Source organism: Pseudorca crassidens, chromosome 1 (genome assembly GCF_039906515.1).
Source record: "Pseudorca crassidens isolate mPseCra1 chromosome 1, mPseCra1.hap1, whole genome shotgun sequence".
Lineage (NCBI taxonomy): Eukaryota > Metazoa > Chordata > Mammalia > Artiodactyla > Delphinidae > Pseudorca > Pseudorca crassidens.
This window is the reverse complement of record NC_090296.1, coordinates 27,675,149-27,693,596: the sequence shown is the minus strand read 5'-3', so window position 1 is coordinate 27,693,596 and position 18,448 is coordinate 27,675,149. Positions and strand designations below refer to the sequence as shown.

At 38.7% G+C, this 18,448-nt stretch overlaps 1 protein-coding gene and 1 long non-coding RNA gene across 17 annotated transcripts in view; one reads left to right on the top strand and one right to left on the bottom strand.

Moving 5' to 3' along the window:
* TTLL5 (tubulin tyrosine ligase like 5) overlaps positions 1–18,448 on the top strand; it is a 306,516-nt gene that overhangs the window by 6,580 nt on the left and 281,488 nt on the right. For 15 of the 16 annotated variants that reach the window (XM_067729894.1, XM_067729939.1, XM_067729917.1 and 12 more), the window contains exons 3-5: positions 1,406–1,512; positions 13,452–13,534; positions 15,257–15,363. In XM_067729894.1, coding sequence (XP_067585995.1) covers positions 1,406–1,512; positions 13,452–13,534; positions 15,257–15,363 — 297 coding nt within the window. Of the gene's footprint in view, positions 1–1,405; positions 1,513–13,451; positions 13,535–15,256; positions 15,364–18,448 lie in introns of those variants that run through there. The other variant, XM_067729991.1, reaches the window with a different exon arrangement.
* Positions 8,628–18,448, bottom strand: part of LOC137220405 (uncharacterized) — a 36,948-nt gene continuing 27,127 nt past the window's right edge. The window contains exon 4 of the long non-coding RNA XR_010941705.1: positions 8,628–8,693. This is a non-coding gene — a long non-coding RNA (uncharacterized lncRNA). The remainder of the gene's footprint in view (positions 8,694–18,448) is intronic.

Genomic DNA, 18,448 nt, shown 5'->3' with positions numbered 1-18,448 from the left:
TTCCCAAAGGGTTGAGTTTAAGGTGTTTATACAAAAAATCACTGAAATGTGTGATTAGGGAGATGGAAGGGTGGAAAGAGCACAGACACTTGGGTTCTAATACCTGTTCCTTTGCTTAACCAGTTGTATGACCTTAAGCAAACTGCTCAACCTCTCTGAACACTTTTTCTTCAGTTCATAGTGCAGGCAAGAGGATTAAGTGAGATAACATGTGAAAGCTTTTAGTGTAATTCCTGACACATAGTAAGGACTCAGGTCATTTCTTTCCTACCTTCATGCACTAAGGCAGTTGGAGATTTTTCTCATCTGTGAATAAATACACATCTGTCTGAGATTGATTAAACAGAGATTTCTGGAAGATAGGAAGAGAATAAAGTCAGAGGTCCTTTTCTGGAGGAAAACATTGTTCCGTTTGGTATAGGCTTCCTTTAAAATATGTGGTTTTAATGGGGGTACGTGTATTAATTTAGGGTTCCTAGCTCAGAATCTTAGGATGGATCATCAAATTGGCTTAAAAAGGGACTATAGGGTGTAAAAGTAGTCTGTCAATTATTGTGACTATTTTAGTTAGGATTCTTATTTGTGCCAGGGACTAAGACATAAATTGTCCTAAATAATAAAGGGAATTTATGAACTCATATTTAGGAAAGACTTGATTCTGCAACTGCACGTTTACCACTCAGGATCTTATTTCTCTTGTTCTTTCAGTCAGGCTCCTGCAGACTTTCTCCTTTACCAACAGCTCCAGGCTCTCCTTCCAAGGTCACAAAATGACACTTGCACTTTCAGACCTCATTCTCTTTTTTTGTGTGTGTGGTACGCGGGCCTCTCACTGTTGTGGCCTCTCCCGTTGCGGAGCACAGGCTCCGGACGCGTAGGCTCAGCGGCCATGGCGCACGGGCCCAGCCGCTCCGCGGCATGTGGGATCTTCCCGGACTGGGGCACGAACCTGGGTCCCCTGCGTCAGCAGGCGGACTCTCAACCACTGCGCCACCAGGGAAGCCCGACCTCATTCTCTTACACCATCAAGGGGAGGAGGCCATTTCTCCTGCAACTGCTACAGAAGAGAAAGCATCGCTTTCTTAGAGGGTCACATGACATATCTCCTGACACACTGGCTCCAGCTGGTTTATGTCCTCATCCCTGAACCAGTAACTATAACTGGGGGATGGAAAACCCTGATTGGCTAAAGCCAGTCAAGACCCATCCCTACAGCAGGAACGGAGTTAATCTTAAACAGACCATCTGACTAAGAATGGGAGATGAATGGTTTCCCATAGGACATTTGGGATGCTTGTTCCAGAAGAAGGGGAAAGGTGCTAAGCACCAAACCACACTGATCTGCTTCAGTTGTTAATTCAGATTTTGAGCTGTAAATTAATAAAGTCTTTTATTACGGTTGTAGAGATCATCCATGTATCATGTGGACTGGAGGCTGCAGGAAAATTCCAGTTTTGGTATTCCATGCTGAGGCTATTCTGACAAAGGACAACAATGTTCGAGTAATTGGAGGTAGGTGTGACCTTCCCCACTGAGGGAAGGGCTGGGCATGGCCCTGATAACCTCATCTTACAGAAAGTGATAACCATATTTAGTTAGGGAAAGGGCTTTGGTCATGAGAATATTCTGTTGATTTTTTTATACTTGAACGGATTATTTGTGATTTCTTAAATTGTTTTCTGCTTATTAAATTATTTTTCCTCTTTTTTTTTTGAATTACGTGTACATGTGTTTATATTTTGTTTTTTTCTTCCAGTTTTATAGAGAGATCATTGACATACACCACTGTACAAGGTTAAGGTGTACAGCATAGTAATTTAACTTACATATATCATGAAATGATTATCACAATAAGTTTAATGATACTGTTTTTTATAATTATGGTAAAATACACATAACAAAATTTACTGTTTTTACCATTTTAAAGTATACAACTCAGTGGCATTTAGTACATTCACAGTATTGTGCAACCATCGCCACTGTCTAGTTTCAGGACATTTTCATCTAAAAGTAAACCCTGTACCCATTAAGCAGTCGCTCCCCAACCCCCTTATCCCAGCTCCTGGCAACCACTAAGCTTTCTGTCTCTATGGCTTTACCTAATCTGGATATTTCATGTAAATGGACTCATACAATACATAGCCTTTTGTGTCTGGCTTCTTACACTTAGCATAATGTTTTCAAGGTCCATCCATGTTCTAGCATATGTCAGTACTTCGTTCCTTTTTGCGGCTGAATAACATCCCATTGTATGGATATACCACATTTTGTTTATCCATTCATTGGTTGATGGGTAAGTGTTTCCAGTTTTTGGCTCTTGTAAATAGTGCTGCTATGAACATTCATGCACAAGTTTTTGTTTGAACACCTGTTCTTAGTTCTTTTGGGTATATACCTAGGAATGGAATTGCTAAGTTGTATGGTAATTCTATGTTTAACTTATTAAGGAACTGCCAAAGGATTTTCCACAGTGACTGCACAATGTTATGTTCTTACCAACAATATATGAGAGTTGAAATTTCTCCATATCCTCAGTAACATTCGTTGTTTTCTGTTTTTTAGAATATAGCTATACTAATGGGTGTGAATTGGTATCTTACTGTGGTTATGATTTGCATTTCCCTAATGATTAATTACATTGAGCAGCTTTTCATGTTCCTTTTGGCCATTTATATTATCTCCTTTGGAGAAATGTCTGTCAAGGTTTTTGCCTATTTTTTAATCGGGTTGCTTATCTTTTTGTTGTTGAGTTGTAAGGGTTCTTTATATATTCTGGATACTAGACCCTTATCAGAAAAATGATTTCCAAATATTTTTTCCTCTGTGGTTTGTCTTTTCATGCTCTTGATAGTGTTCTTTCATTGGGAAAAGTTTTTCATTTTGATGATGTTCCATTTATCTACTTTTTCTCTTGTTGCTTATGCTTTTGGTGTCATATCTAAGAAACCATTGCCTAACCCAAAGTCATGATCCCTATGCTTTCTTCTAAGAGCTTTATAGTTTAAGCTCTTAAATTTAGAGCTAAATGGTCTTTGTTCCATTTTGAGTTAATTTTTTTATATAGTGTGAGATAAGGGTCCACCTTCATTCTTTTACATGTGGATATCCAGTTGCCCCAGCATGATTAGTTGAAGAGACTATTCTTTCCTTACTGAATAATCTTGGCACTATTGTTGAAAATCAGTAGACCATTAGATGTATGGGTTTATTTTTGGACTCTTAATAATTCTGTCAGTCTGTTTATTTATCCTTATACCAGTGCCATATTATTTTTCTTACAGTATCTTTGTACTAAGTTTTGAAATTGGGAAGTGTGAGTCCTCTAACTTTGTTCTTCATTTTCAAAATTTTTTTGCTATTCAGGGTCCTTTGCAATTCCATATGAATTTTGGGATCAGCTTTTTCATTTCTGCAAAAATGGCTGTTGTGATTTTGGTAGGGAGTACATAGAATCTGTAAATTGCTTTTGGAAGTATTGCCGTCTTAGTGTTAAGTCTTCCAGTCCGTGAACATGGGATGTCTTTCCATTTATTTACGTCTTCTTTAATTTCTGTAGCAATGTTTTATGGTTTGCTGTGTGCAAGTCTTGTAGCTCCTTGGTTAACTTTATTCTTCAATATTTTATTCTTTTTGATGCTATTATAAATGGAATTGCTTTCTCAATTTCATTTTTGGATTGTTCATTGTCATTGTATAGACATACTATTGATTTTTTAAAAATAAATTTATTTTATTATTTTATTTTATTTATCTATTGTTTCTGGCTGCGTTGGGTCTTTGTTGCTGTGCGAGGGCTTTTCTCTGGTTGCGGGGGCTACTCTTCGTTGTGGTTCGCAGGCTTCTCATTGTGGTGGCTTCTCTTGTTGTGGAGCACAGGCTCTAGGCGCACCGGCTTCAGTAGTTGTGGCACGTGGGCTCAGTAGTTGTGGCTCATGGGCTCTAGAGCACAGGATCAGTAGTTGTGGCTCACGGGCTTAGCTGCTCTGTGGCATGCGGGATCGTCCCAGACCAGGGCTCAAACCCATGTCCCCTGCACTGGCAGGCAGATGCTCAACCACTGTGCCACCAGGGAAGCCTTACTATTGATTTTTTGTATACTGATCCTGTATCCTGAAACCTTGCTGAACTCATTTATTAGCTCTACTAGTGAGAGAGAGTGTGTGTGTGGTGTGTATGTGTGTGTGTGTGTGTTCTTTAGGATTATCTCTATACAAGATCATGTCATCAGTAAATAGAGATTTTACTTCTTCCTCTGTAACCTAAATACCTCCCTACCTCCCTCTCTTTCTTTTTCTTCTGCTTTTTCCTAATTGCTCTGGCTAGAACTTCCAGTACAGTGTTGAATAGAAGTGAAAATGGGCATCTTTGTCTTCTTCCTGATCTTTGGGGGAAAGCTTTCTGTCTTTCACCATTCGGTATGATGTTAGCTATGGGTTTTCATAAATGCCCTTTATCATGTTGAGGAAGTTCTCTTCTATTCCTTTGTTGAGTGTTTTTATCATACAGCGGTGTTGCATTTTTGTCAAATGCTTTTTCTACATCAATCGAGATGATTTTATGGTTTTTTTCCTTCATTTTATTAATGTGGTGTATTACATTGATTGACTTTTGTATATTGAACCACCCTTGCATTCCTGAGATAAATCTCACTTGAGCATGGTATATAGTCCTTTTAATATGCTGCTGGATTTGGTTTGCTAGTATTTTGTTTAGGATGTTTGCATCTGTATTCATAAGGGATATCGTTCTGTAATTTTCTTTTCTTTTGATGTCTTTGTCTGGCTTTGGTATCAGGGTAATGCTGCCCTCATAGAATGAATTCCTTCCTCCTCTTTGGAAGAGTTTGAGAAGGATTCGTGTTAATTCTTTAAATGTTCGATAGAATTCACCAGTGAAGCATCTAGTCCTTAGCTTTTTTTTGTTGGAAGGTTTTTGATTACTAGTTCAACCTCTACTTATCTGTTCTATTTTCTATTTCTTATTGAGTCTGTTTTGGTAGTTTGTGTGTTTCTCTAGGTTATTTTCCATTTTATTTAGTTTATCTAATTTTGTTGGCATACAGTTGTTCATAGTATTCTTTTATAATCCTTTTTATTTCTGTAATACAGTAGTAATGTCCCCACCTTCATTTCTGATTTTAGTAATTTGAATTTTTTCTCTTTGTTTTTAGTTAGTCTAACTAAAAGTTTGTCAATTTGGGAATCATTTTAAAGCGCAAACTTTTTATTTTGCTTACTTTCTCTATTGTTTTTCTATTCTTAATTTCATTTATGTCCACTCCTCTTTGACTTTAAGCAGTGCTCTGAATCCTGGTGTTAGCCTGTAGCTGTCTTCAAAGGTTACATACTGTGGATCCAAACTTTTGTGCGATATGGTGGAAAGGGTCTATACATGGGTTCTCAGTCAATATTTCAGATCCCAGCTTTGGCATTTACTAGCTGTGAGTCTTGTGCAATCACTTAAACTCTCTTAATCTATTTCATTATTATAAAATGGAGGTAATAGCTACCTTGCAGGCATTGTAAGAATGAGATCACTAATGTTCAGCACACAGCACGCATTCAGAACTTGTGCTGCTTACTCTATTTGTTGAACAGGATCTGCTCTACCTTGACATGACTTTAAGGTCTGTCCTTGCCCCATAATAAGCCAGAGTTCAAAGGACGGTGAGCACCTGCTTCTGGGATTTGAATTCTCCTCCTTCCCCAAGGGTCTCCGTGTTCTAATCCCCTCAGCAAGTTGCTAGGTTACCACTTAAAGGGACATGGTTCATTCATGTTCTCTGAAGCTGGAGTCTCTGAAGATCTACTAACATTTGCTGAGAGTCTCCCACTAAATATGATTAGAGTCAGAACATCAAAGGTGCATAAAAACAACAGAAGTAAATAATCCTCTCCCCCCCCCGACATACTTCTTTTGGTTTCTTTGGATTCATAAAAGAATCCATGTATTCTGTGGCAACAGACCCTTCCTTTGTAGAATACCCAACATTTATTGGAAATGAGCATCCATCAATGTAATCATGCCATTATTCAAGCAATCACTATTTTCTAGAACCTCTAAGTCTTTGGATTATTTTCCTGTACATCTTCCTGTGTTTAAGGAAGAAGCCACTAAACTTTTTTCTCAAACTCTGTTTTTTTTTAAATTTTCTGTATATTCCCAATTCCTTGAGGTTTAATAATTTTCTTCACCTTCCTTTATGAAAAGAACAATTTGAATGAGTTTTGTTAGTTGCTACCTCAGATTTCTGAATTGTTAAACACTCTTGGTCTATTTTTTTTTTCTCTCTCTCTCTTAAATAGCTGACATAGATCTGCTCAGATCATAATACTGAGTTAAATCCCCTTGAGAAGTGTATCTGGGGCATTAGTTATCTTCTGTTGATCTTAGAGTGTTAGATTCCAACCTTGTTTTTTCTGTTATCTGTTAAATGTTTCATTGAATTCACTGTTAATATTTTGGATACAATAAGATTTCATATGCTTTATTTGTGAAGTATTCCAGGAGTATGTTTTTTTCCTCACCATATCCATGTTTTTTTTTCAAAATTGTGTATACTTTGAACATATAAATGGGATTGCATTTTATTTATTTATTTTAAAGTATTTATTTATTTATTTGGTTGTGCTGGGCCTTAGTTGCAGTAGGCAGGCTCCTTAGTTGTGGCACGTGGGCTCCTTAGTTGTGGCATGCGAACTCTTAGTTGCAGCATGTGGGATCTGGTTTCCTGACCAGGGATTGAACCCGGGCCCCCTGCACTGGGAGCACAGAGACTTAACCAGTGCGCCACCAGGGAAGTCCTGGGATTGCATTTTAAGGGCAACAGATATTTTCAATTTAATCTTTTCCTAGAATGAAGTATTTTGTATTTTGCCTCTGAATGTGTCAGTTTCATAAATTTGGATTTGTATAGACGAGCACTGTCCAACAGAAATACGATGTAAGCTGTATATGTAATTTTTCAGTAGCCTTATCAAAAAAATAAGCAGAAATAGGTGAAATTAATTTTAATAATGTATTTTATTTAATCCAAATTATCATTTCCACTTTTACTCAGTATAAAAAAATCGTGAAGATATTTTACATCCAGTGTGTATTGTACACTTTTAGTACATCTCCATATGGTGCAAAATTTTCATTGGAAGCATTTGGTCTGTATTTAGATTTCATAAATGTTATAGTTGAAATTGTAGTCAATTCCTATGTTCAAGTTGTTCCAAACAAGTTTTCCAATAACTGAATTGAGTATCAGTTTTAAAATTGAAAATAGAATTTATTAAAGTTAAATAAAATGGGAAATTCAGTTCCTTTCACACTAGTCACATTTCAAGTGCTCAAGTTACATGTGGCTAGTGACAACCGTATTCGACTGTGCACGTAAGGACCCGGTTTTCTGACAGTAAGGCAAGGATACACTGTGTTGCCATCGAAGGGGTTATTCTTGTATTCTAAAGTCAAAGGAATGTTAGTTTTATCTTCATTCTAGTTTCCCATGCTAGTTTGGACCAAACCCCTTAGGGTGCTTCTGTGCTGACAGTTAGATTATTGGTTCCTTGATTGTCTTTACTCTGCTACAGTCAGTCCTGGAACTTGCCAGGGGTCCTAGTTCTTCAGATTGTCCCCTGCGATGCATGTGAGTTGTTGAAGAGGAAATTCTGCAGTCTCATAGTGGAATTGATGAGATGCGTGTGTGTTCGGAGGCTTAGATGTTGGGTGTTTTGCAGTTTGCTAGCAGGACCGTGCCCTGCCTCTTGTTTTTTTATGGAAGAAAACATGGCGAAGGTGGTTCTGTCATGAACAGTCGAACAGGTTCAGTTTGTAGTTGCAGTTCTCCATTTGACTCTAGCTAGGGAGAGGGAGCCCAGGCTTACCAGCTATTTCAGGAGAAGCCTAGAAATCTAGATTTTTATGTGACTTCTTCCAATTTTAAAAGGTTAGCAAATAATTCAACTTTATACTGAAAACACCACAAGGGATGGACAAACTGTCTATAGGCTGGATTTGGCTCCTGGGTTACCATTTTATAATCTCTGGTCTAATATGCGCTGGTAATCAGCCTTATTGGTTGTAGGGCCATTGAACACAGAGCATGAATGCGGGTTAAAATCCCTAAAGCAGTCACAGTTGCTTTCCATCATTCCACCCTGCCTCTCTTACACTCCCCTTTTAGAACATGTTCAATGTATCTGAGCTGGGTTACAGTTAGTTGGTTTGGATTAGAAGTAAGTGGCCAGGGACTTCCCTGGTGGCACAGTGGTTAAGAATCCGCTGCCAATGCAGGGGACGCGGGTTCGAGCCCTGTTCCGGGAAGATCCCACGTGCCGCGGAGCAACTAAGCCCGTGCGCCACAGCTACTGAGCCTGCACTCTAGAGCCCCCAACCAACAATTACTGAGCCTGCAAGCCACAGCTACTGAGCCTGCATGCCACAGCTACTGAAGCCCATGCGCCTAGAGCCCGTGCTCCTCAACAAGAGAAGCCACCGCAATGAGAAGCCCACGCACCGCAACGAAGAGTAGCCCCTACTCGCCTCAACTAGAGAAAGCCTGCACGCAGCAAGGAAGACCCATCACAGCCAAAAATAAATAAATCAATAAATTTATTTAAAAAAAAAAAGAAGTAGGTGGTCACTGCTTACATACCATGAGAATCAGGTCTGCCATTGAGCACAGTGATGACTGCATTTTACTTCTATATTAGAAGTAGGAGAAAGAGTATTAATAGCATTTTTATTTTTTAACTTGCTATATAAAATGTATAATTTACTGTGTATTATACTATGTATTTATATGTGTATTAGTAGCTATTTTACTATGTGTTTACTGTTTTACTGTATGAAATTATTTTTCTATGTATCAGCAAGCTTTCTTTTTTCGGGGGTCTGCACCGTGCAGCTTGCAGGATCTTAGTTTCCCAACCTGGGATTGAATACAGGCCGCAGCAGTGAAAGCGCCGAGTCCTAGCCACCGGACAGCCAGGGAATTCCCGTATCAGCAAGCTTTCCTATTCTAAAAGCTCTACATGTATTAACTGATTTAGTGCTTTTAACTACCCTGTGAGATAAGTACCTTTGTTATCAACCCCATTTTATAGGTGAGGAAATTGGGCATAGTGAAATTAAATAACTTATTTAAGACAGCAGGCAGGAAGTAGTAGAGCCAGGGTTTGAACCCCGGCAGTTCAACTCCAGAGACATACTCTTTCTTTTATTATTCCCCTTCTCCCCCAGTCCCCACATAATCATTCTCTATTTTTCCACACACCTGACCAATCATCTCCGTGGCCTGGGGCAAGCACTGCAGAACAGTCAGAGAATCGGGCACAGTCCTGGTCCCCAGCAGTTGATGAGGCTTTGGCTTTTTATGTGCAAAAATGGAGCTGTCAGTGATCAGTTATCACAATGAAAAAGACCTGGTTTTCTTCTAGTTTTCTGAACATTTTATTTAAAGAAATAAAAAAGCCGCCTGGCAAGTTATAAGTATAGTACAATGAATTCATGTATACTATTTCCTTGCTTTCACCCGTTATTAACATTTTGCCGTGTTTGCTTTACCTTCTTTCTCTCTCTGAACCATTTGAAAATTAGTTCACATACTTCAGACCTAAATACTTTATTCAACATGTTTATCCTAAGAACAAGGGCATCCTCTCTATAACCACAGTACACTGATGACACTCAGGAAATCTGTCATTGCTAAAACACTCTTATCTAATATACAGTCCCTGCCCAGATTTCCTCAATTTTTCCAATTTTGTCCTTTATCTTTTTCTTTTCTTTCTAATCCAGAATCCAATCAGAGATTGCATTTAGTTGTCATATTTCTTTAGTCTCCTTTATATCTACAGCCATTTACTGGATTTTTTTTTTTTTTTTGGTCTTTCATAACATTGGCATTTTTAAAGATTCCAGACTAGTTGCTTTGCAGATGTCCTTAAGTTTGGGCTTGTCAGATTGATTCCACATGTTTAGATTAAAAAGGTTGAAAAAGGTTAAAAAGAATAAAAAAGTTGAAAAACATTTGTAGGAATATCATTTAATGAAGTCATGTCCTCAGTGTATCACATTAGAAAGCATGTGATGTCATTATATTGCATTACTGGTGATGACAAATTTGATCATTTGGTTAAGATAGTGTTTACCAGATTGATTCATTGTACAGGTACCCTTCTCCCTTGTTAAAAGCATTCTCTGGGGTGATATTTTGAGATGTGTGAATATCCTGTTCTCCGGTAGTCTCTGACTGTTGGAATTCATTGATTCTTGTCTGAATCACTTACTATTGCAGTTTTTGTAAAATGGTGATTTTCTATTTCAGTTTTTCCTTCTGCATTTATTAGCTGGCTTTTCTGTAAAGAAGAGCTTTCCCTTCTATGCGAAAGTAATAGTCTCCCAAAGATGTCTACCTCCTAATCCCCAGAACCTGTGAAAATGTTACTTGACTTAGCAAAGCGGAATTGAGGTCATAGATGGAATTAAGGTTGCTAATCAGCTAACCCTTAAGATAAGGAGATTCTTCAAGTGGGCCCAATGTAATTACAGGAGTCCTTTAAAGTAGAAGGAGACAGAAGAAGAGTCAGACTGTTGCAGTGTGAGAAGGACTAGACCTGTCATTGCTGGCTTTGAAGATAGAAGAAGAATAGGGGCAGCCTCTAGAAGATGGAAAAGGAAAGGAAGTGGACCCTACCCAGAGCCTATAGAAAGGAACGCAGTCCTGCCAATGCCTTGATGACACTTGTATCGTACTTCTGACCTAGAAAACCAGTAGTATACCTTCTCACTTTCTTAGCAGTGTGGATTCATGGGTTGTTTTCTTTCTTATAAGTGAGTTAAAATCTTTTTCTGTCAGTATTCATTTTTACATTCAGATTGCCTCAAATTTGGCCTTGGGGAGCCCCTTCAAGATCCTTGTGCCAAAAAAAAAAAAAAAAAAAGGTCTTCCCTGGTGGCGCAGTGGTTGAGAGTCCGCCTGCCGATGCCGGGGACGCGGGTTCGTGCCCTAGTCCAGGAAGATACCGCGTGCCGCGAAGCGGCTGTGCCCGTGAGCCATGGCCGCTGAGCCTGCGTGTCTGGCTGAGCCTGCGTGTCCGCGTGTGCTCCGCAAAGGGAGAGGCCGCAGCAGTGGAAAAAAAAAAAAAAAAGATCCTTGTGACTGTCCTCTTTTTTTGGCATAGCAAGCTATTCCACACCTATCTTGTACTTTCCTTCCCCAACTTGGAATCAGAACACAAACTCCTTTTTTTATATCTTATTAGATTTATTATGTTCATATATCTCCAAAGATTGAATGTGTCCTGGATTGAGCTATCTTACAGTCTTAATGAATATACAGTTGAGCAAAAGAATAAGAATAAATTAAAATTTTTATAAATAATAAACATAAAAGTAAAAAAAAATCCATTTCTTCATAATATGAATTGAGCGTTTACAAAACTAATTGGTTCATTTATCCATGGTTGAATATTGCTTATTGCTAGAATGAAACAGAGTTCAGCTGATTTCTCTTTCTATTGATGGTTTTTATAGAGGTAAGCTTTAGGAAACCTTAGAACACAAACTCTTGAGCAGTGCACTGTGCTGCTGCTTACATTAAACTCTGCACTGTTTTTCTTATAAAAATATTGCAAAGACAACATAATAGTGATTGACCATTGGGAAAACCTTGTAACTGGGCTTTAAAGTTTGCCGCAAGAATGAGAAGTATGGAGTGTCTGGCCTTATCATTCCAATCCTCCTGTGTCTGCTTGGCATGGTGCTCCTGCCAGGGCTGGGCAAGTAGCAGCAGGGATTTATGAATATTTTCACATAGAGTTATAAAAAGAAATGCTTATCTTTGACTGTAGAGGCTGAATTTTGTTCCAGAGCCTGTCCATAAGTTTCTGTATTATACTCACTCAGAAATGGTTCAGTATGCAGTCCTTTAAAAAAATTGTTCTGTAGAATTCTTAGCTAACAGTTGATAGTGATGCATAGAAAGAGATTGAATGTAATGCGCCAGAGAAAACTTTAGTCTTTGGGGATATATAGAAACCTCACATGATTACAGACATTCCTCTTAGACAGGGGTCACAAGCACAGAATGCTCTCAGGGGCCTGACAGGAGATAAGAATGAGTGAAGCAGGTCAGGTGGGGACGGTGCTGAACTGGACAGCGCAGGCCTGTCCTGCAGGGAGCACTTGCACTTCTCTGGTTGACTCTTGCCTTGCCAGAGAGAGAGCCCAGGGTTGCCAGGGTTTTCAAGAGAAGTCCAGAAATCTAGATTTTTTTTTTTTTTTTTTTTTGCGGTACGAGGGCCTCTCACTGCTGCGGCCTCTCCCGTTGTGGAGCACAGGCTCCGGACGTGCAGGCTCAGCGGCCATGGCTCACGGGCCCAGCCGCTCCGCGGCACGTGGGATCTTCCCGGACCGGGGCACGAACCCATGTCCCCTGCATCAGCAGGCGGACTCCCAACCACTGCGCCACCAGGGAAGCCCCCAGAAATCTAGATTTTTATATGAATTCCTCCAATTTCAAAAGGTTAGCAATTAATTCAATTTTATTTTTAAAGCACAAGGAGGAAGAACAAACCATGTCTGCAGATTGGTTTTGGCCCTCGTGTCATCAGTTTATAACCTCTGGTCTAAGATATGCTGGTAACCAACATTGTTGCACATGAGGGCTATTTAGAACGGCGTTCTTAGCCTTTTTGGTGCAGTGGGTGCGTTGGCAGTATGGGGAAACTTATGGGTCTCTTCTCAGAATAATGTTTTCTAAGTGTATTTTAAAAATACGTAAGACTACAAAGAAAATAAATTGTATTAAAATATAGTTCTCAAAATATTTTTAAAAACCAAATTTGTGATATGTATGCCTTTTATTAGTGCATTAAATAACATGATCTAGTGGTAGGTCTGTTCACTGCCATAATTTTTAAGTACTGTGGGAGTAAGTGATTTTTTTTGGCCATGCTGTGCGGCTTTCATTATCTCAGTTCCCGACCAAGAATTGAACCTGCACCACGCAGTGAAAGCCCGGAGTCCTAACCACTAGGCCACCAGAGAATAAGTGATTTTTTTTTTGAGAATAAGTGATTTTTTGAGATAACTGTAACAACTGTAAAAGAATGTTAGAATACCTGATATCTGTTGGTGGCAGGGTCACAGGCATTGCTCATACTATTCTCCTTTGTTGCCTACATTCCTAATTGAAGGTAATGTTAAACTGGAACTAGAATTTGGTGAAAACAGGGATGTCATTCCCCCCGCCCCACCCCCATCCATGTTCAGTGACAGTCAGTGAATCTCAGGTTTAGGACCCTTAGTCCAAAATAATCCTCAACCTACTTATAGTAGCCTAAGGATAACAGTATTGTGTTATTGAGTGTAATTAGTCCAGCCACCATCTTACAGTTTATTTCTTTCTCTATAGTTAACTTTCTGGTTACTGAACTTGATTCTATGTTTTTCTTTAGAACGTTATCACTTGTCTTACAAGATCGTACGAACAGACAGTCGCCTGGTTCGCAGCATCCTGACAGCCCATGGATTTCATGAAGTAAGCTCATTTTTACTACCTTACCTTATCTGCTCAAAAGCTGAAAATCCTAGCCACCTAACTGACTGTCAGCTAACAGGGCCAGCTCTAGAAAGTACACGGGACCACTCCTTAGTGATGATGCAGAACTTGCATTGACTTTCTGACTTTCTGAGTCACTTTATCAGTTTTCCCTTGAAATACATGGAAAACATTTCCACAAGATTTTGTGGGGCTTTTTTTTAGGGGAAAAATTTTTTTTTTCCTTGCTGTATTTTTAGGCATGGGCTAGAGGCAGAGTTTCCCATAAGGAATTGTCTAATACCCAATTAAACCTCTTTGATTGCAAGCAACAGAAACAGACTCTGCCCAACATAAACCAAAAGGGATTTATAGTTAAGATGTACATAGAATGGCTAGCAGAACCAGAGGAAAAGCTGAAAAAGCAGACCTTTGGAAGAAGAGAGAATGCAGTAGCTCCAGGGATCTGGCAACAGAAGTCTTCAAGACCACCTTTACTGCTGTGGAATGAATCGACTGCATTCATTATCCTTGTGCCTTTCTCTGCTAAAGAAGCATATTCTGGAGATAGAATGATTAGCCTAGCTTGGGTCAAGGGTCCACTCCTTGGGGGAAGGGAGGGCCAGGTGATTGCCAGGTCCTTTAAAACCAAGGAGTATGTTATTCCCAAAGAAAATTGGGAAAATGGGGATTTGACATCAAAAGGCAAAGGCAAAAATGCTGGATGGATTTCCACTGTGGATATTTTGAGACAGTTGATAAAAGTCTGGTTGCTCGCTTCTTATCCTAGGTTGAGGTATGAAGTAGACATTTTGAGGAAGTTCTGATACCAGTTTATATACTGTCTTTGTTGCTGTTTTATTTCCAGGGCTTAACATGGTACCTGTCACATCAGAGGCAGAGAGTACATAATTGTTGAATGAATGGACAAATGAATTCTAATGAATGAATGAATGAATTCTAAGTTGGTTTGCTACTATAAGGTTTTAGATCTGATCATCACTTTATACCCAGCATCTGCAAGGATATAAGGACAGTCTGAGAAGGGAGTTTTGGGGTTGGGTCCTCATCTCTCACTTTGATATGCAAGAATATTTAGAGATATCATGGACTTCTATAAAAGGATTAATTCTACTTTTTGCATGTGAGACTTGTCCAACTCTCTCATTCTTTAAACTTGCTTATCCCTCTGTTCTGTACACTCAACTTTTGTCTTACTAAGCTCACATCCTAACTGACCCGCCCCTGTGAGTGCTCTGTGGATGAAAAATCTCTATGACTTTTTACTTCCATCATTCTTCCAGGGGCTGTCTCTGGTGTTTCTTTCTTTTTATAAAAAAATTAATTTATTTATTTATTTTTGGCTGCGTTGGGTCTTCACTGCTGCGTGCGGGCTTTGTCTAGTTGCGGCGAGTGGTGGCTACTCTTCGTTGCGGTGCACGGTCTTCTCATTGCGGTGGCTTCTCTTGTTGTGGAGCACGGGCTCTAGGTGCACGGGCTTCAGTAGTTGTGGCATGCGGGCTCAGTAGTTGTGGCTCATGAACTCTAGAGCGCAGTCTCAGTAGTTGTGGCGCATGGGCTTAGTTGCACCGCGGCATGTGGGATCTTCCCGGACCAGGGCTCGAACCCGTGTCCCCTGCATTGGCAGGCGGATTCTTAACCACTGTGCCACCAGGGAAGTCCCTCTGGTGTTTCTTATCTTGTCTTTTTATCTGCCCTTAGGTTCACCCAAGCAGCACTGACTATAACCTAATGTGGACAGGATCCCACCTGAAGCCCTTTTTACTTCGCACCCTCTCTGAAGCACAAAAGGTTAATCACTTTCCCAGGTAATGCTCTTGTAGCTACTTTGTTCCATTTAAAGGTACCTGACATTGAGGCATGTAGCCAGCAGAGATAATTAACATCCTTTAAAAACAAAAGAAGTCTGTGATATAGGGCAGCAGTCTGCAAATCAGACTGAGGTGTTCACATCCCTGGACATACCTGAAGACTTTGCAAGGACTCTGTAGGATGGATGGTTTTAAAATACACTACTTCTGGATTGCAAATCCCATAGATTCTCTTTCCTAAAATTGAGCTGCTTGTGAGCCCCTCATGTGGACAGGTTCTCCCTTCTCACCTTCTTTTTCATAATTACTGTTTTTTCCCTTTATAAAAGAACGGCCCACCTAGAATCTTAATATGGTGCATTGTCCTGGGGTGTAAAAATTTCAAGGGTTCCAAAGAAAGGAACAAAAATATTGGTGTTTAATTCAGGTAATAGCATAACGAATCTTTTTGCATGGTAATGATTTCCATTTCTTTGCTTTAACAGAATTGAAGAAGGACATAATCAAGTAGTCAGCTGATAGATCATTAAATATAAGATTTAAAGATAGGTCATCTTGTGACTTTTGACATATAATTAGAAAAGAGTTCAAAGAATTGAATGGTATTGCTATATTAAACTTCAGCCAGTCTCATTGGTTAACATCAGCCTAGAGAGGCAATATTGCCTAGTGGCTAGAAGCACGGGCTCTGCAGCCAGCTAACCTGGGCCCAGATCGCAGTTCTGCTGACTGATCTTGGGCAAGTGAGCTTTCTGAGCGTCAGCTTCCTCATTGGTAAAGAGAAGTACTAATGACACACACTTTGTAGGACTATCGTGAGGATTTAATAAGTGCTTAGAACATCACATGCCTGCCACATAGTAAACATTATATAAGTGTTAGCTATTATATTTGTGAACAAGGTTTATCAGTGTTTACATCTATGAAAGAGAAAATAGGAATAGAATTGATGCTGAAACGCTGCCTTATTCTAGCAGTGAGTAATTTTCAACTATGGAGAGATACATGACCTACTGGAGAAGAGGGCAGCTAATCTCATCTGTCTAATGAAGAGATGCATATCTAATAGGAATTTTGTTATTTGCTCAGTGGTTGAGTTATATTTTATTTCCAGGACTTATGCCCCAGGTACTCACTCATGCTAACAAGTTTTGCTTTTGGTCACTTCATATACTTGTCTCCTCATTTTTTAGAAACGAAGGCTCTTTCTTGATTATTCAATTCTACTGTCTTATACTCAGTCAATGGGTATAAATACCCAGCCTATGCTGTCTCTAATGTCAAATAGTTTCTTCCTAATCTTAGATAAATGTATATTTTGAATCTTTATAACAAGTTCCAGTTTAATTTTATGTCTGAGCTTCATGGGCAGAAAATAATTTAAACTTTATTTTCTTCCTTACTGCCTGGAAGATGTGGATTTGGTTTTCTAAATGTGTGACTGGGTGCTTGAAGTGAATCAGATGCAACTATTTTAAATAGGTATTTAAACAGTCCTAAAATAGCTCGCAGTAGAGACTGCATTCCTAATTCCTGTTAGTAGTATATTATTTATTTCGATAGTTTTTGAACTATTCCTGTAGGTGTATAGGAATTCCACCTCAATTTGGACTCAGTATTAATAAATTCTAACCTATATTTTCTTCACTTCTCTTTGAATGTGTTGTACATGTATGTTTGGGAATATTAATAATCCATTACCTAAATGCAGTATACTTTGTGGCTTCTGGTGCTCTGTATTTTCTAAGAAAATACAGAGCACCAGAAGTTAGAAGTCTTTTTCAATCCAGAGACTTCTAACTCACATGCAAGAGGAATGCAAACACTTGAAATGTTTCCAATATTATTGTGTACTCTTTTTATGTATTTTTTTTAAAAAAAATAATTTTAGACTTTTAGAAAAGTTGCAAAAATAATATAGAGTTTCTATGTGCCCTTTACCCAGTTTTCCTAATGTTAAATCAGTTATAACCATAGTATAGTTATCAAAACGGAGAAATTGATGTTAGTATAATGTACATTTTAATAAAAATTTAAAATATTTACGGTGTTTTGTTGAATTGTGTACTATGTTCTTACAATGATAGGTCAATATATGTATAACAAGTACGGCCTTATCACAGGAAACTTAAAAATATTAAATGTAATTGGTATACATATTTTCGTTGTAGAGAAGGTATAATATAATGTACAAGACTTACAAGCATTAAATACGTTCTGTTAGGCTAAGCTGTTCTTTGGGGGAAATGGAATGGAAGAAGTAAAAACAAAAGTGAATTGGGGGATGTCTGGGCAGAGTAGGGGAGGCTTCTGGGGTGCTGGGAATGTTCTATGCTCAGTGGTGTTCACACAGGTGACCAGAATTCATCATGCTCTGCAGTTGTGATTTGTGTACTTTCCTGTTCATATGTTACTTTCAGTTAAAAGTATAGTATTGTAAAAAGTGAAAAATTTACTGACAAAAAGAGCCTTTTCTTTTATAGTACTTTTAAAATGTACAGTGGCTGGTGAATCCTGATGTTATTTAGTTTCCCTTGAATATACTTAAAAGGATACTGTTATAGTTTTATTTTAAAATTATATTTGCCATTCATTGGATCCTTTGGAACATTTTAAATTTATGATGAAAAACCTTAGATGCCACCGACAAAAAGGATACAGTTTCCCAAAATTTGTATCGGGAGCACCAAGCAAAAATGTTTGGAGACCACTAATACTGGGTAACTGTAGAAGAATTTGTCGTTTTTCTTATCCTCTGGTTCAGTGTTTGCTTTTTTTTTTTTTTTTTTGATTTTGACATACCATTGCATTCAAGAGTTTATTTTATTTATTTATTTATTTATTTAAAAAATTTTTTTACGATCTTTCTTTTCTTTTTTTCTTTTTTTTTGAACTTTTGAATTTTATTTTATTTATCTTTTTATACAGCAGGTTCTTATTAGTCATCCATTTTATACACATCAGTGTATACATGTCAATACCAATCTCCCAATTCATCACACCACCACCCCTGCCCCCGCCGCTTTCCCCCCTTGGTGTCCATACGTTTGTTCTCTACCCTGTGTCTCAGTTTCTGTCCTGC